The 21714-nt window shown below is 42.2% G+C and overlaps 1 protein-coding gene across 1 annotated transcript in view; it reads left to right on the top strand.

Moving 5' to 3' along the window:
* The window catches only part of SPTLC3 (serine palmitoyltransferase long chain base subunit 3), a 131045-nt gene extending 109991 nt beyond the window's left edge, over positions 1-21054 (top strand). The window contains exons 10-12 of the mRNA XM_058684871.1: positions 9702-9837; positions 15247-15376; positions 19994-21054. Coding sequence (XP_058540854.1) covers positions 9702-9837; positions 15247-15376; positions 19994-20107 — 380 coding nt within the window. The 3' untranslated portion in view covers positions 20108-21054. The remainder of the gene's footprint in view (positions 1-9701; positions 9838-15246; positions 15377-19993) is intronic.
* The last annotated feature ends 660 nt before the right edge of the window (positions 21055-21714 follow it).

Raw genomic sequence — 21714 nt, 5'->3', positions numbered from 1 at the left:
ACCCCAACCCTGTCACACAGCCACCCTTGGGTTCTTTGGGGACCATGAACTCAAAGGGGGCTAAGTAGTTCTGAACAAGCACTGAACCTCTGATGCTCATCATACCAGCACCCAGCAGTTGGCTGGTCAATGTGACTCATCACAAGAGGTGACTGAATTCTGTGCAGGCAGAGAAATAAAACTAGAGCATTCATATCAACATTGAGTTCATATGAATATACGGTCCTGCCCAACTTCTCTTGAGGCATTTCATCTACTTTGAGAAGCACTAGTTCACGTATATTATCTCTACATGGGTAAGTTCACACCAGATCATTCATACTGGCCCATATCTGAAATTTGAAAAAAAAAAAAAATCTGAAGGCTTAAACTCTATTTTTTATTCAACTATTAGGAAAAAGAGGAATAAAATGGCAAGGTCTTAAAAGGAAATTCATTAATTTCCTTTTTTTTTTTTTTAACCCTCTGAAGAGATAAAGGGATCTAAAGATAAAGGGAAAAAAAGTGAGGCTTATCACATCATGCATTTGAACTGGAAAATACAAGCATGCCTCATCTTTAAATCATTTTGTATGGATTAATTCCTTCATCCTGGTCATTTGTGAACTTCTATCATGAGATTGGCAGGTGAGGTGTTGACCTTGCTTCTAACCCCACATGGACTTGGAGAAAGTGGTACCCGTGCCTTCCAGCTGTGACCTTGGACCTTTGCTCTGGGTCCTGGAACAGGGCACACATATTTTTACACTTGAGTTTGATAGGTTTAAAAATGGGAGTGACTAAACTGGGAAGATTTAGCGTTGGGGAGGGGGAGCTGGAGGACTATACTGGGTGACAGCAGTTTGCTCTCCAGTCAAACTTTCTCACTTTCTTACTGCTTGTATTTGACATGAGATCCATTCACAAACTCCCCTTATATGCTGTTGCTTTTCTTCAGTGCTGTGTGGGAGCTGAAAACTACCCTAATCCATCCACATCATCAAGCTCATCTGGGGCTGTTCTTACTAATATACTCTTCAGCAGGAATTCTGTTTCTTCCTCAAAGGAGGAAGAGGCAGGGAAAACCAAAAAAGAACTCTGGTTGGGGCAAAGAAATTCTAATAATTAGATATGGGGTTTTTAAAGGTCTCTCACTTCTTAGCACCTACCGGGGGCAGAGAGCAGACAGAAAAGTCAGCTTTCCTACAATTTCTTTAACCCCCTCAAACCTGGCAACATGCTGTTAGCTCTGTCTCTTGGAAGTCCCTCAGTGAATGCCAGAGGAGTGCACAGAGAACCCACCTGGAACGGGGCCATCAGAGGGCCCCGGCATTGTTGAGGGAGGAATTAGCTGCTGCTTCCTGAAGATATGTGCTTGGTTACCCGCTGGGGACCAGACAGGGGCAGAGAAAGAGACTCGGGGCTTTCTGTGTTTTCTAAAGGTTTCAGGCCACTGGCATTTCAGCAACAGCTAATACAAAACAGATGGCCAGGCGCTACGCTCCGCTGGCTTTCAACTGAGGGGCTGCCTCCATCGTGATTAATCACCTGTGCTGGGGGGTAAAAAGTCCTACCTGGCCTTTTTGTATGCATGGACCTCAGGTTGGGGTGAGCGAGTGAAGTGATAGGCATTGCCTCTCTGCCCTGGTACTGCTTATATGTACGTAGGACAACGTGCATTTATCCAATAAACACAGAATGAGCCAGCAAACTGAACTTGAGCGAGCAGAGGAAGCTGGTCTGGTTGTGCAGGAGTGGCTCGCAAAACCCGCCCCTTCGTTACTTCACCTTAGGAGTTAGGCAAGAGTAGAGGCTTAGGGCAGCTCAGTAAATTCTGCACTTGCTTGGAGGCCTTAAAACATTTCCCTAGCAAGAGTGTAAAGAGAATCTGTGTGTCTTTTAGATGGCACTGGGGCAAAAGGTTAGTGTGGCCACTTCCTTCCACCCTCCCCACAAACAAGATATCCTTTTACACCGTGAACCCTACAGAAGCTTCGTCTTCGCTTTTGTCTCCTCTGTGTGGCTGGACTCTGAGATGGGGGAGTTTGTGATGGAGCACACATGAAATTCCATGTTAGCTCAGCACAACAGGAGAAGGAAAGAACATGATTTCAGCTGTAGCATCTTAGAGGGTGAAGGGGAGCTGCTGTTCCACATTGATCTTTGTTTTTCCACTGGGTCATTTTCAGCCAAGCAGCAAAAACTCCCAAATGCAGCCGATGCCATGCCCCAGCCCCTCTCTTGTCAGGACAAGTTGCAGAGAAAACCAGCTATGCTACCAGCCACAGCTGGGGAGGATTAAGCAGGTGGATTTGTGCCTGGAGAAGCCCAGCGTGTGCTCGGGGCTAGAAAGAATGAATGTATTAGTTTTCTATTTCTGCATAACAAATGACCACAAATTTAGCGGCTTAAAACAACATCATTTATTATCTCAGTTTCCTTGGGTCAGGAGTCGGGGCACAGTTTGTTCTCTGCTCAAGGTTCTCACAAGGCCAAATCAAGGTGTCTGCAGCTGGCCTCTTTTCTGGAGCTCAGGTTCCTCTCCCAAGCTCACATGTTTGTGGCAGACCCTAGTTTGGGGGGTTGCGAGAGGGAGGTCCCCATTTCCTTGCCAGCTGTGAGCCAGACCCTCTCCACTCCTAGAGACTGCTTGAACTCCTTACCATGCAGCCCTCTCCATCTCAAAACCACCAGTGGAGAATCTCCTTCACATCAGATGCCCTTCTCCTCGAATCTCTTTCTTCGGGGAGAGCCCAGTCCCTCCTATGGGCTCACTTAATTAGGTCTTTTTTTTTTTTAATGTTTTATTTTTTTCTTGAGAGAGATAGAGAGCATGCAATAGTTGGGGGATGGGAGGGGCAGGGTGCAGAGAGAGAGGGAGACAGAAGATCTGAAGCAGGCTCTGCACTGACAGCAGCCAGCCTGATGCAGGGCTCAAACTCACAAACGGTGTGATCGGTAATGATCTGAGCTGAAGCCGGTCGCTTAACCTACAGAGCCACCCAGGTGCCCCTAACCTAATTAAGTCTTAAACACTGGTTAATGTCCCTGATCCCCACACCCGCTCTCTGAGGCTTCCCCAGCAGATACTTGGAAAGCCAGAGGCTTGGATTATGTAGGCAGCTGCCTCGATGGGGCTCCCCGATGGCCACTTTGACTTGCAATGTTTCTCAGAGCCCTTCCAGGAAATCCCATGAACCCAGTTGCTCAGGACCTGTCCTTTGCCACCTCCTTTGCCTTCCCGCCACAGATCAGAACAGTTGCTGACACACACCTCCTCACCCACTTCAGATGTTTGCTGCCACTCTGGCTTCCTACTTGTCCTGCCATTTCCAGTTTTCCCCCTCATCCTAATCCACATGCCACACACCATGAGCTTCCTCTTGCTCAACCCCCTCAGACCATGGCACACCCTGCTCATGATGCTGCCATGGCTCCCCATTTCCCACCAAAACCTTCCAAATCCTAGGGTGGCATTCACCACTATCAGTGGTCTGACTCCACGGGTCTTTCTCATGACTGTGGTGTAAGCATTATGGCAAGTGAGTTACCCATTTCCCAGGTGCCCCCCACCTCCAAACAGACACACAAGATCAACAGAATCTATACCCACACTGTAAGTTATGACTTCAACAATGGTTCTTAACTGATGCACAACACAGTTACCCTGGGAATGTTTCTGGAACAGAATACCTACAGGGGGGGCTTTACTGTACAAATTCTAGAGAAAGAAATATTCCCAGAAGACTCTGGTGTGTTCCTGTGCTTAAGAATCACTGATTTACAAAGTTTCCAGAAGGCCCCAGTCTCCCAAACTACCCTCTTTAATGTGTAGAATTCCGTAATTTGTGACTTGGTAAGATACTGCTCTCTATTTAAATGCAAATTAGCATGAAATCTTATCATTTATTCTGAAGCATTGTTGTGTGAAAACTCTGTTAACTCTGCCTAGATCTGTCTTAAGGCTCTTCCTCTCAATTATCTATTACTTGATATTTGCCCTACCATTAGACCACTTCTTTCCCAACAGCCTCACAATATTCTTATCTTCTGCTTCACCTTAGCAGCTGGCCTGATTCCTTTACCTAGTGAGTGCTTTTCATTTCTGAAATGTGTGAATCCATGAACCATAGAATTCACACCTCACCGGACATGAATTTACCAGCTTTTCCCCATAGAGCAGACTTTGATAGACCAGGAAGTATGGCTAGTTTCTGGGTCAGCTGGGTAATGCGTTAATGATCTGCCAGCCTCAGTTTCTGTATCTGCAAAGAGGGCCCCAAAACACAATTTCTGGCTCATAATAGGTGTGCAGGACATGTCCATTCTCACGTCTCCTTATGAGTTAAATGCCTGATGGTATATTTGAGCAGCGGGTAGGGAGTGGAGGCAATGGTGTCCTCTTGGGGCCCTTGAAATCAGGCCGTGCAGACCGCTGTCCACCCTTAATGTCCGTCCTCCCTGCTCCTGCATGCATTCCCGGGGTTATGACTGAGGGGCCCGAAGAGTCATTGGAACATGAGTATGTGACTATAAAACACGCCGTAACCTTGGAATCTGGACATCAAAAGGGAGAGCTTCAGTGCCTGATAAAAATGTGTGTTCCTCTTAGCAAACCACTCCAAACAGTTTTCCCCATCCCACTGGGAAGCTTGTCACTGCTAATGTGATTCTTATGATTCTTGCTGCTCTGTAGCCTCTTGATCTTTCCTGAGATCACTCTGCCCCTAAGTGTGTTGGAAACAAAATGTCCTGTCTGGTGTCCAGAGCTTAAAATAACAGACTGCTGGGTTCCTGCTGTCACACTGACACTTGACTCCAAGGTCTCTCCCCAGTACCAACCCCCCATGCCAGGGGGGAGAAGCCATGGGTGAATGGACAGACAAAGAAGGGGCAAGAGACAAGGAGATTAGTCATTCTCAGGCCATTCAAGCATTCTTTAACATCAGTTTGATTTTTCAGAAAGGTCAACTTCTTAAATTGTGAGAAATATTCTATGGAAACACTCCTCCCATCTCTAAAAACAGGGACAACATTTTCCAAGCAATGCTGCCTAAGGGCATGTTTGAGGTTGTCCATAGACAGTCCGTTGACTATTGCAACTGTCATGGTGGTGTGCTAAATAATTTAAGGAGGCAGAGCAGCATTCATTTCTTTGTGTGCATTTTTAAAGCCTGAGAAATAACAAAATAAGTCACTATGTGGCATCTGGGCATATTCATGTCTTGTCTGGTAGCCAGGGAGCTTGCAAAATCTGCAGAAAATCGAGAGTGGCACTGGAGCTGGCTCACAAGCTTGTAAAATCCACCTCTTCCTCCTAGTGATTCAGAGGGAAATGCCTCTCTCTCTCTCTCTCTCTCTCTCTCTTTTTGCATGCCAGTGGTTCAGCAGACAACAAATTTTCCTTCTTTAGCTTTTGACGGGTCATTCGGGGAGTCTCCACCGTCTGTGATGCCTTCTGGCCCTCTGGAGATTGACTTGTCCCAAACATATTTTTGGAAACGCCACAGACGATTGTTTTTATTAGGGGACTGCAAAGCTTTGTAGTGGGATGCTTTGTGTTTTATTTGTTTTCCTTCCCCTGCCCCAGCTGTTTTTGTTTTAACAGCACTGGAGAGAAGGTTAAAGTATTTGTGGCCTCCGTTAACCTAGCCCATCTCTCAAGTTGGCAGAGCTAGAAATCTGAATGGGTAGAACGGCAATGTACAGGTCAGCTGCCTGGATGGGTTCATCCATATTTTATCCAGCCTCATGAGAGGGGTGAGGGGGACACTTGGGTTGATCTCAAGTTGAATGAGCACTTTGGAGCAGACAGCTGTCAGGGGAGCAGGTCACCCGCCACAAAATGCACTACCCAAGCACCCAAGCACTGATTAACTGCTGAGATGTAATCGTGCCAAACAAGAGGCCACAACATGTACCCATTTTTTATTTTCCACATCTAACTGAGAAATAAGACATAGGGCACGGCTCTTACCACAGAATGCATGGCTTTGGGCTTGGACTGGCAATGGTGGCTATTTCTGAGATGTCTGAGTCTCCGTGGCTATACCTTGTCAAAAAACAAAATTCATGCCTGGGTCCCATTTCCATAGATACTTATTTAATTGGTCTGGAGTGCAGTCCGGGCATGGGATTTTTGCCAACCTGTCCAGATGATTCTGAGGTGCCATTGAGGTTACTTGGAACTACTTCCCTATGGAAAAAGGTAATTAACCTTTCAAACACCTGCTGCATGCCAGGCACAGTACTAAGCATGTTTCTACATTAACCCCTTTATTTCCACCTATCTTTTTGTGTGATAAGCTTATTTATCTGTATTTTACAGGTAAAACCAAGGTTTTAAGGCCTTAAATTATCCAGGTGGAATTTAGTTTTTTAGTCCATTTCACTCCAAAGCCTATTCCTTTTTCAGAGAACCCAGAATATAGCAAAATAAACACTCGTATAAACTCTCCAGAACCCTACATAAGAGATCAGCTCATTTACTTATTTATCTGAGCAGAGACCTTCCCTGTCTTCTGTGTGATATGTGAAAGAAGAACCAGAAATTCTAGAATTAGAGACTTTGTTAGGAAAGGAATGTGGCTGCAATGACCAATCTCTGTGCCACCCTGGCATGGCCATCTCTGTACAAAAAGACAAGTGCTAAAATTTCCTCCTTCTCTTACAAACTCTTAAAGCAAGGATCTCAAAGCACAGCATAATTAATAAAATCACCCACATCCTGTCTAGATGAGTAGCATTTTATATATACAAATTCCTTTCTGCCCCCAGGCCCTACAAGAGTAGAATGTTTCCAATTTTAAAGAGTGAGCAACAGAGTAATTGAAAGGAGCTGTATCTTGGCCGATGCAAAGGACCTCAAAGGCATTAATAGTGATCTATATGAGAAAACATGGTGACCACGAAGTGTATCATAATGGCTTGTCAGCCATGCTGTGCTAAATGATTCAAAGATAGAAAAGACAGGGCAAGAAGAAAACATTGAATTCTTAAGAGTCAGCTACCCCTGGGATCAATATTCTGATCTATTCAGTCAACTCTCCAAACAATCTAGAAGCAGTAAAGTGATAACATTAGCTGATGATCCAGTTACTTGGGTTAATCAAGGCAAAGGGGACAGACGGGGCCAATTAAGTAGCTGGGCAGCCCAATGATAGATGAGTCATTATGGGCAAGCGCAAAGATAATGCCATTGGGAAAAGCAATTTAAGTCATTCATGCACTTCCAGGCCAGGAAATCCTTCTGGTCTTTGAGGGGGATCATTTAGGAATCATCAGACCCAGCCTGATGAAGTCATCTATTCATTGTGCAGCTAACAATCAACAAAAGAGCTAAACGTACAAGGCGACAGGCCATATGGAATACATTTTGGTGGCTGATGTATATCTCTGCCTTCATTTGAATCACCTTCATTAAAACAAGTCTTACTCCAGCCCCTCTTTTTCTTTTCATTCTTCTTCTACAATATCTCCCTACTTGTTATGCTATCACCTCCCTAAACATGCAGTCTTGATGTATAGATGAATTTTTTAAATAAAGACAAATTTAAATAAATTTAAATAAATAAACTGTGAACAACAAGTTTCCAAGAAACCCTTCAGCATGTTACAAAGCAATTCATCTTTAAGCACCAAGGAGGATTTTTCTATGCAGCAAAAATTTAACATATGAGTTAAAGTAAACCATACTTGAAGCTACCTGTTCCTTTAAAACCAAAGGCCAAACCAGGGACCCCAAAATGAAGGTTACCAATGATTGCCATGTTAATAAATTCGGTGAACACTAATTTATCTCCTGAGTTGTCTTCTTCCTCTATGATTGCTGTTTTTGTCATCCTTTTAAGTTCATTCTCTTCCCAACCATGAAATGTTGGATTCTTCAATTCCCGTCCTTTTTTTCTCAATCTACCCATCGCTCCAGCCTTATCTTGCCCCACATTTAACCACATCTTACCTGGTTCTCAACTACTCTTTTCTTCTACAAAACACTAGACCATTGCACCTGTTTCCTATACCTGAAATGCTGTCCTCTGATATTTTGCCTGTTAACATTTGTCCACCTTTCTGATCTCAGCTCACTCATCATTTATTGACTTTCTCAAATTTGCTCCAATCTTTCTAATATGGGTTCTCATAACACCATATAGCATTCTCTACAGCACTTATTAGATTTGCAATTTTACATCCATTTTTAGATGTAATATCAGTCTTCCCACTAGACTATAAGCTCTCCTCTGTTCCTCCATATGATGACAAACATGTAGCTTGAGGATGACCTCATTCTTATACTTCTTCTTCAGCAGATCTGAAAGACTGATGAGCCCAGGTTGTATTCCATAGCCAATATTCAAGGGGATGGAATATCCAAATTGGCCACGTCTTGATCATGGGCTACCCTTGTAGCAAAGAGAAAAGTCAGGGCCAACTCTAACTGAACATCATGGACCTTTGGAGGAAGGATGCTGAGCAGGAAATGCCCACTGTGAATCCTTTTGTCAAGACACAGTCTGGGGCCAACTCTCCAAGAAGGAACTGGAGAAACCTGATTAACATATTTATTGACATTTTTACCCATTTTCCACCAGGAGAGTTAAAGATACCAAGGATCGATGTCCAGAATATTGAAAAATTAGTAGAACAAGGGCTCTGATCAGTTTTAATGGACACCTGACCAATCATAATGGAGGTCAGCTATAGCAGCTGTTCCTGCTCAATAGCCACCTTGCATCAGATGCAAACACTGGAGTGATTTACAGGGGACTTAAACATCCAGTTCTGTTCAATCTTCTGTATTGAGCACACACACTCTGGTTTTGGCTGTTTTGCTCATTTACTTCATAGAGTAGACATGTTTCTTCAGAACTCTTTCCACTCTTTAATTCCCTTTGTCCTCTCATATGTGTGATGTCCTCACTGGGACACACATGGAGGCCAGAGGCTTTTGAGCTGAAGCACCAATAACCTGGACATGGACACAGGTACCTTCCTTGACCTTCTGTTTGGAGCCCACACCATCATTTTTTGTGGTTGGGGAAAACAGAGGTCCCCTTCTTCCCTTCCCTCTATTCCCTTCCCTCTATTACTCTACTACTATCAAATGCCTCAGAAAACAGTTGTGGTCTCAGCTGGACCTATTTTTGTTCAGGGATGTGCTACCCCTTCAAGTTCAGGTTAGGTGAAATGCTCTTTGATTGGAGACTTAGATGAGAAACAACTTAATGGGTCAGCTCAAGTTGGCTAAAACAACTGGTGTGTGTGTGTGTGTGTGTGTGTCATTTCTTGTCACATTCCCTTTCCCTGAGTTAATGTCTTTAAAAAGCACTTAGAACAGAATCCATACATAGTAGGTACCTAGTAAATGATAGTTCATTTCCTTCCTTCTTACTAGACACCCTTTTTGTCCCCTCATCACCCCACAGACTAGCCTACTTCACCCCACAGACTAGCCTACTTTTAGTTGCTAGCAGTACCTAATAACACCATCCCCCCCCCCCCCCCCGCCCTGCCCATTGGATCCTGTCTTCCAGACTTAGGACAGTTCTCAGATATCAGTGTCCACACTTGCTCACCAAGAGATATTACCCACCCTATTTTGAGCCCCTCCCAGCTAACGATGCAGGTCTGCAGAAAGACTTAGGAATGCTTGCCAAGTCAATCTGACCTTTGCTTCTCTCTTCCTGGTGGTATTGATGGATTTCATGCCTGTCTCCTTTCAGGGCTTCAGAGAGTACGGCAACTTGCAAAAAATACAAGATACTTCAGACAGAGACTGAACGAAATGGGATTCATTATCTATGGCAATGAGGAATCTCCCGTCGTTCCCCTGCTCCTTTACATGCCTGCTAAAGTAGCGTGAGTATTCAGTAGACTCTCAGAATAACAATGGAGCCTCAGGGTGATCTGACAAAGACAGTGCTTCTGACTCTATGAGGCTCCTTCAGCATTGGCATTGCTTATGCACTTTGAATGGGGTGCTGAGTTCAGAATTCATTTGTATAGCTTCTCGGAAGCCCCCTGCCAACCCATCAGCAGGGCCTTTTCACAGGTCTTCTAAGAAGGGAATCAAGGGGCACCTGGGTGGCTCAGCTGGTTGAGCATCCAACTCTTCTCTTGATTTCAGCTCAGCTCATGATCCCAGGGTCATGTAATTGAGCCCCACATCAGGCTCCACACTGAGCATAGAGCCTGCTCAGGACTCTGTCTCTCTCCCTCTCACTCTCTCTTTCTCTCAAGTAAAAAACAAATTTAAAAAAAGAAAAGAAAGGAACCATGTGCTAAGGCTCACCACTTTTGAGCTCTGTGAATTTGGGTGTCACCCGCTGGGTCTCAACTGTAAATTAAGGATGAACCTGTGCCTCCTTCTGCCCCATGATCTTTTTCAAGGAGAACATCTGAAGACCATCTCTCCCAACATGTGAAAACAACATTACCAGGCTCTGTGCTTTCTCCACTGATTTTTCATGGCCATCCTCAGAAGAAGGCACCCTTATTTCAAGTGTGGGAGAAACTGAGGCTGATAACAATTAAATAGTTTGCCCAAACTCCTACAAGTTAAGCAGTAATAAAATCAAGAGACTACCAAGAGACAAACCCAAACTTGGGCTCATGCTCTGAACACCAAACTTTAAGCCTCCCCTATAAACCTGTGCGGAGTTGTTTCCCATTGATTACAGCTCTGAAATTGAGCATGAGAATAGCTGCATAAAGAGAAAAAAATGACTATTTCTCAATACAGCATAGACAATTTTATACATGAGCCATTCTCCAACCTGCCACACACTACCTCTGTTATTAAAAGGAACTTAATTAAAATCCTTTCTAAATGTAAAATATTTATTTGGGTGTCTGGCCATGTGCACGATGGAAAGTAATAGTCAACACATATTTATGAGATTCTACTGGTCCTGACTCTCCTGCAACATAACCCTATTGTTGGAATTTTTTATTTTTGACTCTCTAACAGTCTGAATAGGTTGGCAGAGTATTTTAAGTATAGATAAGGGGCTCTGGGGCTATCAGTTGAGAACTCATGATGGGTAGGAATGAGTTATTAGTTTCTGAAAGATTGATTCTTCAGCGTATACTTTTGTATTATTTCACCACAGCAAAATAACAAAACACACATATGAGTTCTTTAGTGTGCCACACCATTACCATCAGTGGGTCCTTTGTTCACAGATCTGGGTCAGGCTATGCAATGTAGTGGGCAAGAAGATGGTGTGCTACAGAAACATCACACAGGATACTGCTCTGTACTTATGGCAGGGAGGAGGTATAACTGTGATTCAAAATAGCAGATAATCCCAAACCCTTTACCATCTGATTTCAGAAGGCACAAAAGAAAGCCTATGTTTAATCAGAGTGGTTGGCAAAATGGTGTGTTCTGGAAGTAAGATTCCACACTTAGCCCATATCTATCTAATATTTTATCACTAGCTCAAATGAAGACACCATAAATAAATTTGTTTTATTTTTGAGAGCCTCAAGTGCACAACACCGGAGGGAGGCAGTAGGGAGTGTAACGGATAGTTCTGACTTTGATGGTGGAGGTTGGAAATAGAATCTCAACATGCTGGAAAAATGAATCCATCTAATGAGAAGAGTTCACAAGTAGTAAAAACAAATGCATTTAAATTCAATAATTCAACTTTGCGATAACAAAGAGAAAGGAAGTACCTCTGCTCTTTTATATGTCAGGAATCCTAACTGGACAACAGCTAATATGAAAAATAAAAACAGGGTGTTACTTGTAAAAGTATGCTCCTTGGTGTATTGAGGAGTCTGGAATGAGAAAGGATTTGACTCTACCTCTTCCTACCTGGGGGATCTTGGACAAGTTGTGCAAACTTCTGAAGCCCCAGTTTTCTCATTTTTAAAATGGGATGTAATTGTGCCTATTTCATAAGGCCATTGTGAAGATTAAGCAAGATGAGGCCTATCAGAATAAAACATGTTGTTTCTTATACAGGAGCTGGCCATGTGCACGATGGTCTAGGTGGGAACTGTTATTAGTAGTAGTATTAACTATCAATGTACATAAAGCATTTAATATAGTACTTGGTATACTATAATAACTTAATCAATGGTAGTTATTATTATTACTGCTACTTCTACTGCTACAATTATTATTATTATTGTTATTAGTTTCAACTGAGTGCAAAAATGAATCACCATGGTTGCATGGCTCTCCAAAATAATTATTGCAATCTTTGGCTGCATTAATAAAAAATAGACTTTCCAGGAAAATAGTAGGTAGATATCCTGCCATTGTCCGTATCAAATATGCTATGTTAGACACCAGATGATGTGTCTATCTAATGCCTTCCAGTTTCACATGGTATTATGGAGGAGATGATGTGGCTGAACACTGATTATATGCTGAGTAAGACTCTTACATCAACAATCACTCACCAAGGCTGGGATGCTTAGTCCTAGTTTACAAATGAGGACAGAGACCCACAAAAGTTAAACTGCTAAGAGTCACTCGGATTGTAGATAGTAGAGCCCAGAATTTTTTTTTAAATTTTTTTGTTAATGTTTATTTATTTTGAGACAGAGAGAGACAGAGCATGAACAGGGGAGGGTCAGAGAGAGGGAGACACAGAATCTGAAACAGGCTCCAGGCTCTGAGCTGTCAGCACAGAGCCCGACGCGGGGCTCGAACTCACGGACCGTGAGATCATGACCTGAGCCGAAGTCAGCCGCTTAACCGACTGAGCCACCCAGGCGCCCCGAGCCCAGAATTTAAAGCCAGTTCCATTGGCCTCCTACACCAGAGCTCTTTTCAGTGTATAGCACAGCCTCTGAAGCTTCAGTCCACGGAGGAAAACATGCACGTCTCATTAAAGCAACACAGACTATAAGTTTAACTCTCTTTAATGTCATCTTTGGTGAATCAAAAGGCATCAATCACTGCAATGGAAAGAAAAATCTAATTGCTTGGGTTGTCTATGGAAACTTAGAACAGGTTAGTTACAAAAGGTAATATCGTGTATTGTTGGCAGGAGTTGCTGGCAAGGGCCTCCCTGCTGCCTGGCCTTGTTTCCTTCTCAAATACTTCTTCAATGGAAAGTTTATACATAGAAAAGCTTTTGAGACAAGGAGTTAATTGTAGAAGCCAGTGTATGAGCACTTGATCTTTCATTTGCTCATTTAAAACCCTTTGATTTTACTAAAGAATTGTGATTTCTCCACATTTCCACCGACTGCAGAATGAAAATAAAGTCTCTAGCCACATATCCTTTTGGGCAAAGTTTTGTTGCAGCTCTTACCACTGGAATCTTCTATGACGTTCAGTACAATGTGATTTCACCTATGAAACATTCACTCAGATAATCAAGAATGTATTTATTATTTGGTACAGAGTTTACCAAATAAACTTGGGCCTTGTGATACACTTGGAGGATGAGAGGATACAAGAGGCGGGGATGCTATACATAACACAGTGCTAATGTTTTTATTATTATTATTCTTATTATTATTATCCACATAGTTTGGTTTCTTGCAGCCCACACTGGCTTTAATTTGCTTTGGGGAGTACAAATCCAGAGGCTCATTATATAAAATGTTCAGGGCAATCAGACACATTAACTGGAGAAGGCCAGGTTTAGTAGTGTAAATTTTAAGCCCAAAAGTGCTCCAGGGAGGCCTCAGATTAGCCTAATGAATCAACAGTCATATATTTTGCTCTGCATTCTTTGGCAAAACTCGCTTCCTCTGGTACAAAGAGAAACATGCAGACAGTGAAAATGGTCTTTTGGGAGTCCCGAAAAGTAGCCTGAGATCATGGGTCAGGTAGTTTGTATTCTAGCAGTAAAAGCCCTTGCCTTGTTTCTCAGATAATTATGAGCTCTCATCCTGTGTAGTTCCATGGGCAGCCTTCCATAGGGTGAACAAGAAAGAGAAAGAACAGCCTCTGTTTTCAAGCTTTCTCAGAAAGCTTCGTCTCCTTGTTAATCTTCCCAGTCCAAATAGAAGGCGTATCTTGCCTTGCATAGGCCACAGGGCCAGAGAGGCAGTGTTCTCAGTAGGTCATGCAATCTCCATCACTTTGTCTGATAACATGCATTCTGCATCAGGTAACCAAAAAGGCAGACAGCTCCATGGCAAGAGGAATGAATAAATGAACAGGCTCATTCTCCACGTCTGGTTCAAGAATCCTTCCTGAGTTATGACTGGAAGGTTTGTGTGGTGCTGTCAGCTTCCAGCCTAAAATAGGACACCAGAAACCTCTTAATGCTAAGAACAGATCTGAGGCATTTACCTTGATTGTGGGCAGAGACATTTCGTAATTAAGGTTTCCCACAGAGAGCAACAGAGCACAAAGTGGGCAAAGATTCACTTGGGGGCACATGCCTTTTTGTCTGATGTTGGCTCTTAGCACAAAAAAATTGCAGACTTTGAGAGCTTGATATTCTAGAATTTTCACTGAGATTAGCTCTGTGAAAGAAGGAGGCTAGAAGAAGATAAGAGAAAGGAATCAGAGCTTAGAAAGGTTTTACCCTGTGTCAAAAAGCATTGCAGTTATAGGACTTATATCCTACAGGCTGCATCTATGGACCAGCCACTCTGTGTATGCACATTTCTTTCCCTGTCTCCCTCCCCATTTCCCCTTGAACCCAGTCAATGGGTTTATTATCCCTGACCATACCTGGATGTATTCATTCATACAATAAAAAATGAGGAGACCCTTGCTGTTTTCCATGTCTGGTTTAATGAGGGCAAAAAATATATATCTTTGGCTCTGGAGTGAGAATACATACAGCTCAGGATTGGCTCCTGCAGACCCTCAGATCCTGGTTCTCAAATTCTTGTCACTAAGTACAGGCTTCTTGAAATTTCCATATTCTGCTATTGGTATTACATTTTTAAAACATACAACTTTGCACTTCATGTATGTTCTTTATTTATGCAATTGCATTGTGTTAGCTTTGGGATTTTTATTCCTAGAAACCCTTCAGACAAAGGATGCCAACTTGTTAAACCAGGGTTACATACATCAGCTTTTTCTGCTCTATGTCAGAGACTCAGTACTCACAATGCTCTAATGAATGTGCTGGACCCGATAATATACACACTCAGCCATGGGTGCCATGGAAGAACTGCCCCATTTCCTTGTCAATTATATGTGACAGAAGCTTAGTAACTTTAATCATTTTTACTTATTGATATAAAATAAGAAATGTCAACTAGCCATATTCTTTCTCCTGCCATGTAACTTTGTCATCTCTCAGTTAACCTCCTCTTTTACCTTTCCCATAGGGCTTTTGCAAGGCATCTATTAAATAGAAAAATCGGGGTGGTGGTCGTTGGATTTCCAGCTACTCCCCTCGCAGAAGCTCGGGCTCGGTTTTGTGTTTCAGCAGCACATACCCGGGAGATGCTAGACACGGTAAGTACACGACAGGCCAACAGAATCTCCAGCACTGGTGCCTTGCATTCTGAGCATATTCATTTACTGAGCTAGCTTCAGTGTCCCCGGGTTTCTCTTGGTGGTGTAGAAAAACAACACTCATAAACTCACTGCTAAAAAAGCTAGGGTATGCCAACAACGTCCAACAATGCGATCAACTCAGGGGATAGAAAAGAAAATGAGTTTAGTGAAGACTTAACTCAAGTCAGTATTTGGCTTCATAAAACAGACTGAGTAGCCACATGTTATGCTATTTACTTGTTCTTAAATGCAAAAGCTAACCTGACGTGTTATTTCAGCATTAACTTCCCACAACCTGACATTTTTCGTAGCCACCAAGCCCATCATAATAAAATATGATCCAATGAAGCAACATGTTGGAAAAACAATAACAAAGACAGATCTATCATATCATCCAGACCTACATGAGGTGTAAACGATTTAAAAACCACATTTCATTGTCCTTTGGTTTTGATCTTTATGTGAATCAGTGATATCAGAAAACTAAGCCATCTCAATCAGTGTGGGGTTGATGGAACTGTCTCATAATGTCAATGCAGTTTAGCAAACACACTGACTGTCTAGTATGTGCAAAACCCTAGGGCAAAAACTCTAAGAGGTGGTACTAATAAATAAGCAACTAGTGATAATATTGGACAAAATAAATTCATCTTAGAAAAGAAATATGGACAACTGTGGAAGCATGAAGGTAGAAATGATATATGAGATTATATGAATTCGTTCATTACATATGAATAAGTTATGTGCAAAGATGTGAATTAATTATGTGTATATGTGTAATATACAGACACATATAATGACTCATAATATATAAAGATATATATGGATATGGATATTATATATATATTTCACAGGAGAGGTGACTTTTGAGCTAGGCCTTTTTTTTTTTTAATGTTTATTTACTTTTGAGGGAGAGAGAGCACGAGCAGGGGAGAGGCAGAGTGAGAGGGAGACACAGAATCCAAAGCAGGCTCCAGGCTCTGCGCCATCAACACAGAACCTGATGTGGGGCTCAAACTCATAAACTGTGAGATCATGACCTGAGTGAAAGTCAGACGCTTAACTGACTGAGCCACCCAGGCACCCCTGAGCTAAGACTTTTTTAATAAAAGTTATGGAACATCATCCAAGGTTTCTGACCAAAGGAGTGACATAATCATGTTACTACAAAATAAATGTAACAAATTGATTGGAGAGGGAAAAGGCAAGAAGAAGGGACCTAAAATGGAGCTGTTTGAAAAAAAAAAAAAAAAAGAGATGACAAGATCAATGGCAGTAGAAACAAAAGAAATGTATATATGAACAGACATCGTAAATGCACGGAGCTGCCAAGACTTGGCAAATGATCACATGCAGGGAACATTTGGGAAGAGGGAATCAAAGATAATTCAAGGTCTCCAGACCTGGTGAATGGAAGGATGGTAAAGCTAAACCATTTATATGAGATAAGGTATGCAATAAAGAACAGCAAATCATCGGGGCGCCTGGGTGGCTCAGTCGGTTCAGTGTCCGACTTCGGCTCAGGTCATGATCTCGCGGTCTGTGAGTTCTAGCCCCGCGTCGGGCTCTGTGCTGACCGCTCAGAGCCTGGAGCCTGTTTCAGATTCTGTGTCTCCCTCTCTCTCTGCCCCTCCCCTGTTCATGCTCTGTCTCTCTCTGTCTTAAAAATAAATAAATGTTAAAAAAAAAATTAAAAAAAAAAAGAACAGCAAATCATCAATGAGACTGGAGGAACAAAACAAGTTCAGTTTTAGACAGGTTGGGATTATATGTCTATGGGCCACCTGTGAAAAAGAAAATCAGATTCTAAGCTTGGGAGCATGTGCAATGCTGGAGCTTCTGTAGTTTGGGCAGCTGAGGGATCATGAAAGCAAAGGTAGAGGATATAGTTGTCCAAACACAAGTGAACAGGCCAAGGACAGGCTCCGGCAGAGTGCCCGTCTCCCAGCGTAGACACGGGAACCACAGGTGAGGAACGAGACTTCAGTGGGGCTAGAGCTGTCTGAAAAGACACGAACTAGTGTAGTGTTAAACACAGTAAGAAGGAAAAAGTTTCAGGGAGGGGGAGGATCAAAGTGTCCCCAAGAGATGGGAAGAAGCTATTGGATTAGCAATTAGCAGCAGCTCGATGTTCCTCCAAGCAGACAGGTTTAGGAGAATATAGGGAACAGAAATAAGAATACAACAAATAAAAAAGTGAATACTTTGAGCTCCAATAATAAATTACACACACACATACACACAGAGTCTCCATGTCTTTCTGCTTCACCATTACATTCTTAGGACTTAAACCAATGTATACTCCAGAGTACATACATAATAACAACTTTCTGCATGGCACACTAATAACTGAGCAAATTCTAGGTCTTTGAGATGATGGGTGAACTTTGTTGTTGTTCTTTTTATCTTTCCATATTGCCCAGGTTCTCTAAAATGAGTTATTTCTAGTAATTAACTTTAACAAATTATTTATTTTTTTCAAAAAGTAGTCAAATATTTCAAGGAGTTTGACAGTAAAAGCAAAAAAAATAGGTTTAGAAAAAGCGCTTGAAAATTGGGAAATACTTGAGCATGTTTACACATTAAGGGAGGAAAAGAGTAAAGAGAGCAGCATTAGGCATGGTAGAGCAAAGGAGATGGCCAAGGAGAAGCACCCAGAGATGACAGAAGGAGATGGGCAGCAGGGGTGGATTTGTATTTTTTGTGATCTCAACAGCATTGAAACATTCATGAATGCCCAACTCTGTAGACATCAGACCTTGTGATTCTCTTTGCAAGTTCTTAATTCCTTTGGACTACCTGGTTTGGAAGGAGCACTGAGACATCATCTAGACAGACGCCTCTAAACTTTTGAAATCAGGCACCTACATCAATAAAAAATTGTGAGCATATTCCTCAATATACACATAAGGGAAAGTGAAAAATGACCCATGAACAGCCAGGGCATTAAGGTAACAACCGAACATTAACACTCACAGAAAATAACATATTAGACAAGTTTCCTCCATGACCATGTTTGGAACAAGACAGAGACGAAGCCACTTTACAAACACAAAATGCCTCAGAATTTCCTTCTTCTAACATGACTGCTGTTCCTTTACCAATCACCCCACCTTAGGCATCCTGCCCTCCACCTAAGAATTTGGCACATAGCCAATCACTGAATTTCTCCCGCTCCAGACAACATCCAATCCAGAACTGGTCCCTGCTTCCTTAGAGTCATCTGGAGCACAAGTCCAAATGTGATAAGGAGACCTTCCCAACTCCCTCTTCCTAAGATGGTTCTTCTGAAATACACACTCCCAGCTGCAGCAAGTGGAATAAACCTACCTTCATTTGAGTACAGGTGTGCTCTGGGTAGTCTGATCAATGGGCTTCAACACAAATCCATTTATAAGTTATATATGCATTGTCAATATATTACGTACATTTTGTAGCAGACACAAAAATGGAAGCTAAAAAGGTTGAAATTAACCTGAATAGAAAAGCCTATGTTTTCCTCCCATACCTTCCAGGAATTGTCTTTCCTACCCCCCCAGGTATGCAGATGCACGCCCTGTATTACTCCATCCCCGCCTTCAGCAAAGAGCAACAGACACTATCCTAGTTGATGTCCTTTTAAATCCAACTTTTGTTACTTTGTCTTAGTGCTTAGATTTGCTGGAAAAATTTAGAAAGTACATTGAAGTAAAAAGAACATTTTAACCACCCGTAATGCTACCACCCAGAAATAGAAGAGTCTTCACATATTGGTGGGTACCTAACTTGATGCCAGTTTGAAAGACTTCCCAAAGAGGAAAATCCTTATGCTCCACTAATCATTCGTTCCAGTGTTAACAAACATCTTCCCTTTTTCAAAGCATTAGATCCTAATGCTAATCGTCTGTCTCAACGGACAGGGTAAGAAAGATAGGCTTAAAAATGTTAAAAGGGCATATCCCCAGTACCATAAGATTAGTGATATATTAGATTTTGTCTGTCCTGGATCTTGGTTGTTTCTCGGGAAAACTGGGGATACATTTTCCTGCCTGAATGGAGAGAACTGAAATGGATGAGTTCTCGGTCCCTTAAGGTTTTAAGTTTGATGATTCCATGGAACACAGAGATGAGTGTTTAATAGCTGGGGGTAGGGAAATTTGGGAGAGAGAAGAAGACACTAACCAGCTCCCACAGTGTTCCATTTTGCTCTTGGCCATTTATGTCATGAAGACATAACCCAGTTGTAACCTGCAACCTTACCTTTTTCTTCCACAAGGTTATATATAATTCATTAAATTTTAAAATAAGGCCTGAAAGGGTAAGCATGCATCAGATACTTTTATTCCTCTCTTCACACCCCCAAAATAAGTTATATATTCATAATATGGGGTAGGCTGTTAAAGAATATGAAATAAAATGAATTAGCATCTAAGATTCCTCTACAGCTGGTTTGTAAACCACACCTTAATGATTTGGATCTTTCTCCTTTTCTTTAAAATCAAAGAAGATGGCAAAAGAAGATTGTATCTCTGAGGCTCTGGATTGCAGAGCCATTTAGGAGTTTAAAATAACTGATAGAAGGCAATCTCTTTGCAGGTTTTGGAAAACCTGGATGAAATGGGTGATCTCCTGCAATTGAAGTATTCCCGGCACAAGAAGTCAGCGCGCCCTGAACTCTATGATGAGACAAGCTTTGAACTGGACGATTAAGTCTCCTGGTCCTGAATTGCACCTAAAGACTTTGCCAGAAAGACCTCCCTCCCTGCCTCAAAAGGAACATAAATGGATTTCTCCCCCTTTCTAAGGACAATTTTGGTTTCTGAACCAGCTGAATTGAACTGAAGGAAATGTCATGTTTTTAATGTCTCCAATCCGGAACTGCAAAGACAAAAATATGGTTCCAGATTTTAACTTTTCTCCTCATCCAAGTATCCTGCTACAAACACATGCACACGCACGCATGCGCACACGTGCACATACACTCACACGTACACACACACACACACACACACTTCCTAGAACATTTTTAATGGCAATGAGCCTGTGTTTTAGCTGCTACTGTGCAGCCTCTTTGGTCCAGACTCTTTCAGGCATTCCAACCAAATGAGAGGGTTTTGATTTTTAATTCAGTAGATTCTCACTCCGTATTTACTTATTTCATCTGCAGACATGAGCAGAGGTGGTGGGTAGTAGCTGACCTCCTTGTTTCACCCATGAATGCCCCAGCTAGAACTCATCTGTATCATGGGGAGCTCCAGGCAGGAGGGTAAAGAAATATTGCTTCTACCATTTGCCACATTTGGACTTTTTCCAAGGACAAGTGTCAAAAGCCATAGTTAACGTTTGGAGGGAGAGAGCAGAATCGGCCAGCAGTGACTAAAGACGTCTTTGAAGGAAACTTTCTTTTTCCTCTCTCTGGTCTCCTCCAGTTTTACAGCTGAGCTTTTGAGGTTTGGAAAATCCAAGACTTTTGTTTTGTAAGGAAGGGGGCAGAAAGCAAACACAAGCCAATTTTAGGCCTAGACTAAAACTGTAATGTTATAGCAACTGGAAGGTTGTCTGTGCCATGTGGAGTGAATGTTTAGCTTGCGAACATAGCCCTTATTACTTTAAGGAATGAGTTGTCATTTTCCTATTAAATTTTGAGTAAATGGTGAGATTCAATTTCCTTTAGAGTTGACTCTCAAGACTATACTTGAATGTATTGATTCAAAAACAACATTTAAAAGCAACTTCTATTCAACTTTTTTAACACTGACACCCCCATTCAGACCTATTAAAGAGTTCTTACTGTCTGCTGGCACACGAACTCCAATTCTGGTGTAAAGTAGGCTTATACACTATTGAGCGACTAGTTGTAATTTACCTCCGTTCTCTCTCTGTCTCTTTCTCTCTGTCTCTGTTATGTCTGTCTTTCTCTCTTTCTAAATGTGAACACAAACTTAACTTATCTGGAATAGTACCCTTTTGCTAATTGGATCTAGTTGGTATGGAAAAAGCCAGTGGAAAACCTTATCTTTAACAAGCTCCCAGATGGCTCCCAGATTTGGAAACTCCAAAGAGCAATGGTGACCTTTTAGCAAAGCTTCTGTAATAGTTTGAATGAGTTACAGAACATTCCACTCCATCAAATGACAGTATAAACAAATCACTTCAAGAGAGGTTTGACTTGTGACACAGATGGACCCAAGCTTTCATGCTGTGCACCGAGAAAGAAACCCAGCCTGAAGCACCAGTGTTGGATACAGCAATATGCCCTGATGCTCACAACTTATTAAAGGATAAAGGTGATCCGTGTAGAGAGCTTTTTATGGGGA

This window comes from Neofelis nebulosa, chromosome 9, assembly GCF_028018385.1.
Source record: "Neofelis nebulosa isolate mNeoNeb1 chromosome 9, mNeoNeb1.pri, whole genome shotgun sequence".
NCBI classification, from domain to species: domain Eukaryota; kingdom Metazoa; phylum Chordata; class Mammalia; order Carnivora; family Felidae; genus Neofelis; species Neofelis nebulosa.
This window is presented reverse-complemented; position numbering and strand designations above follow the sequence as displayed.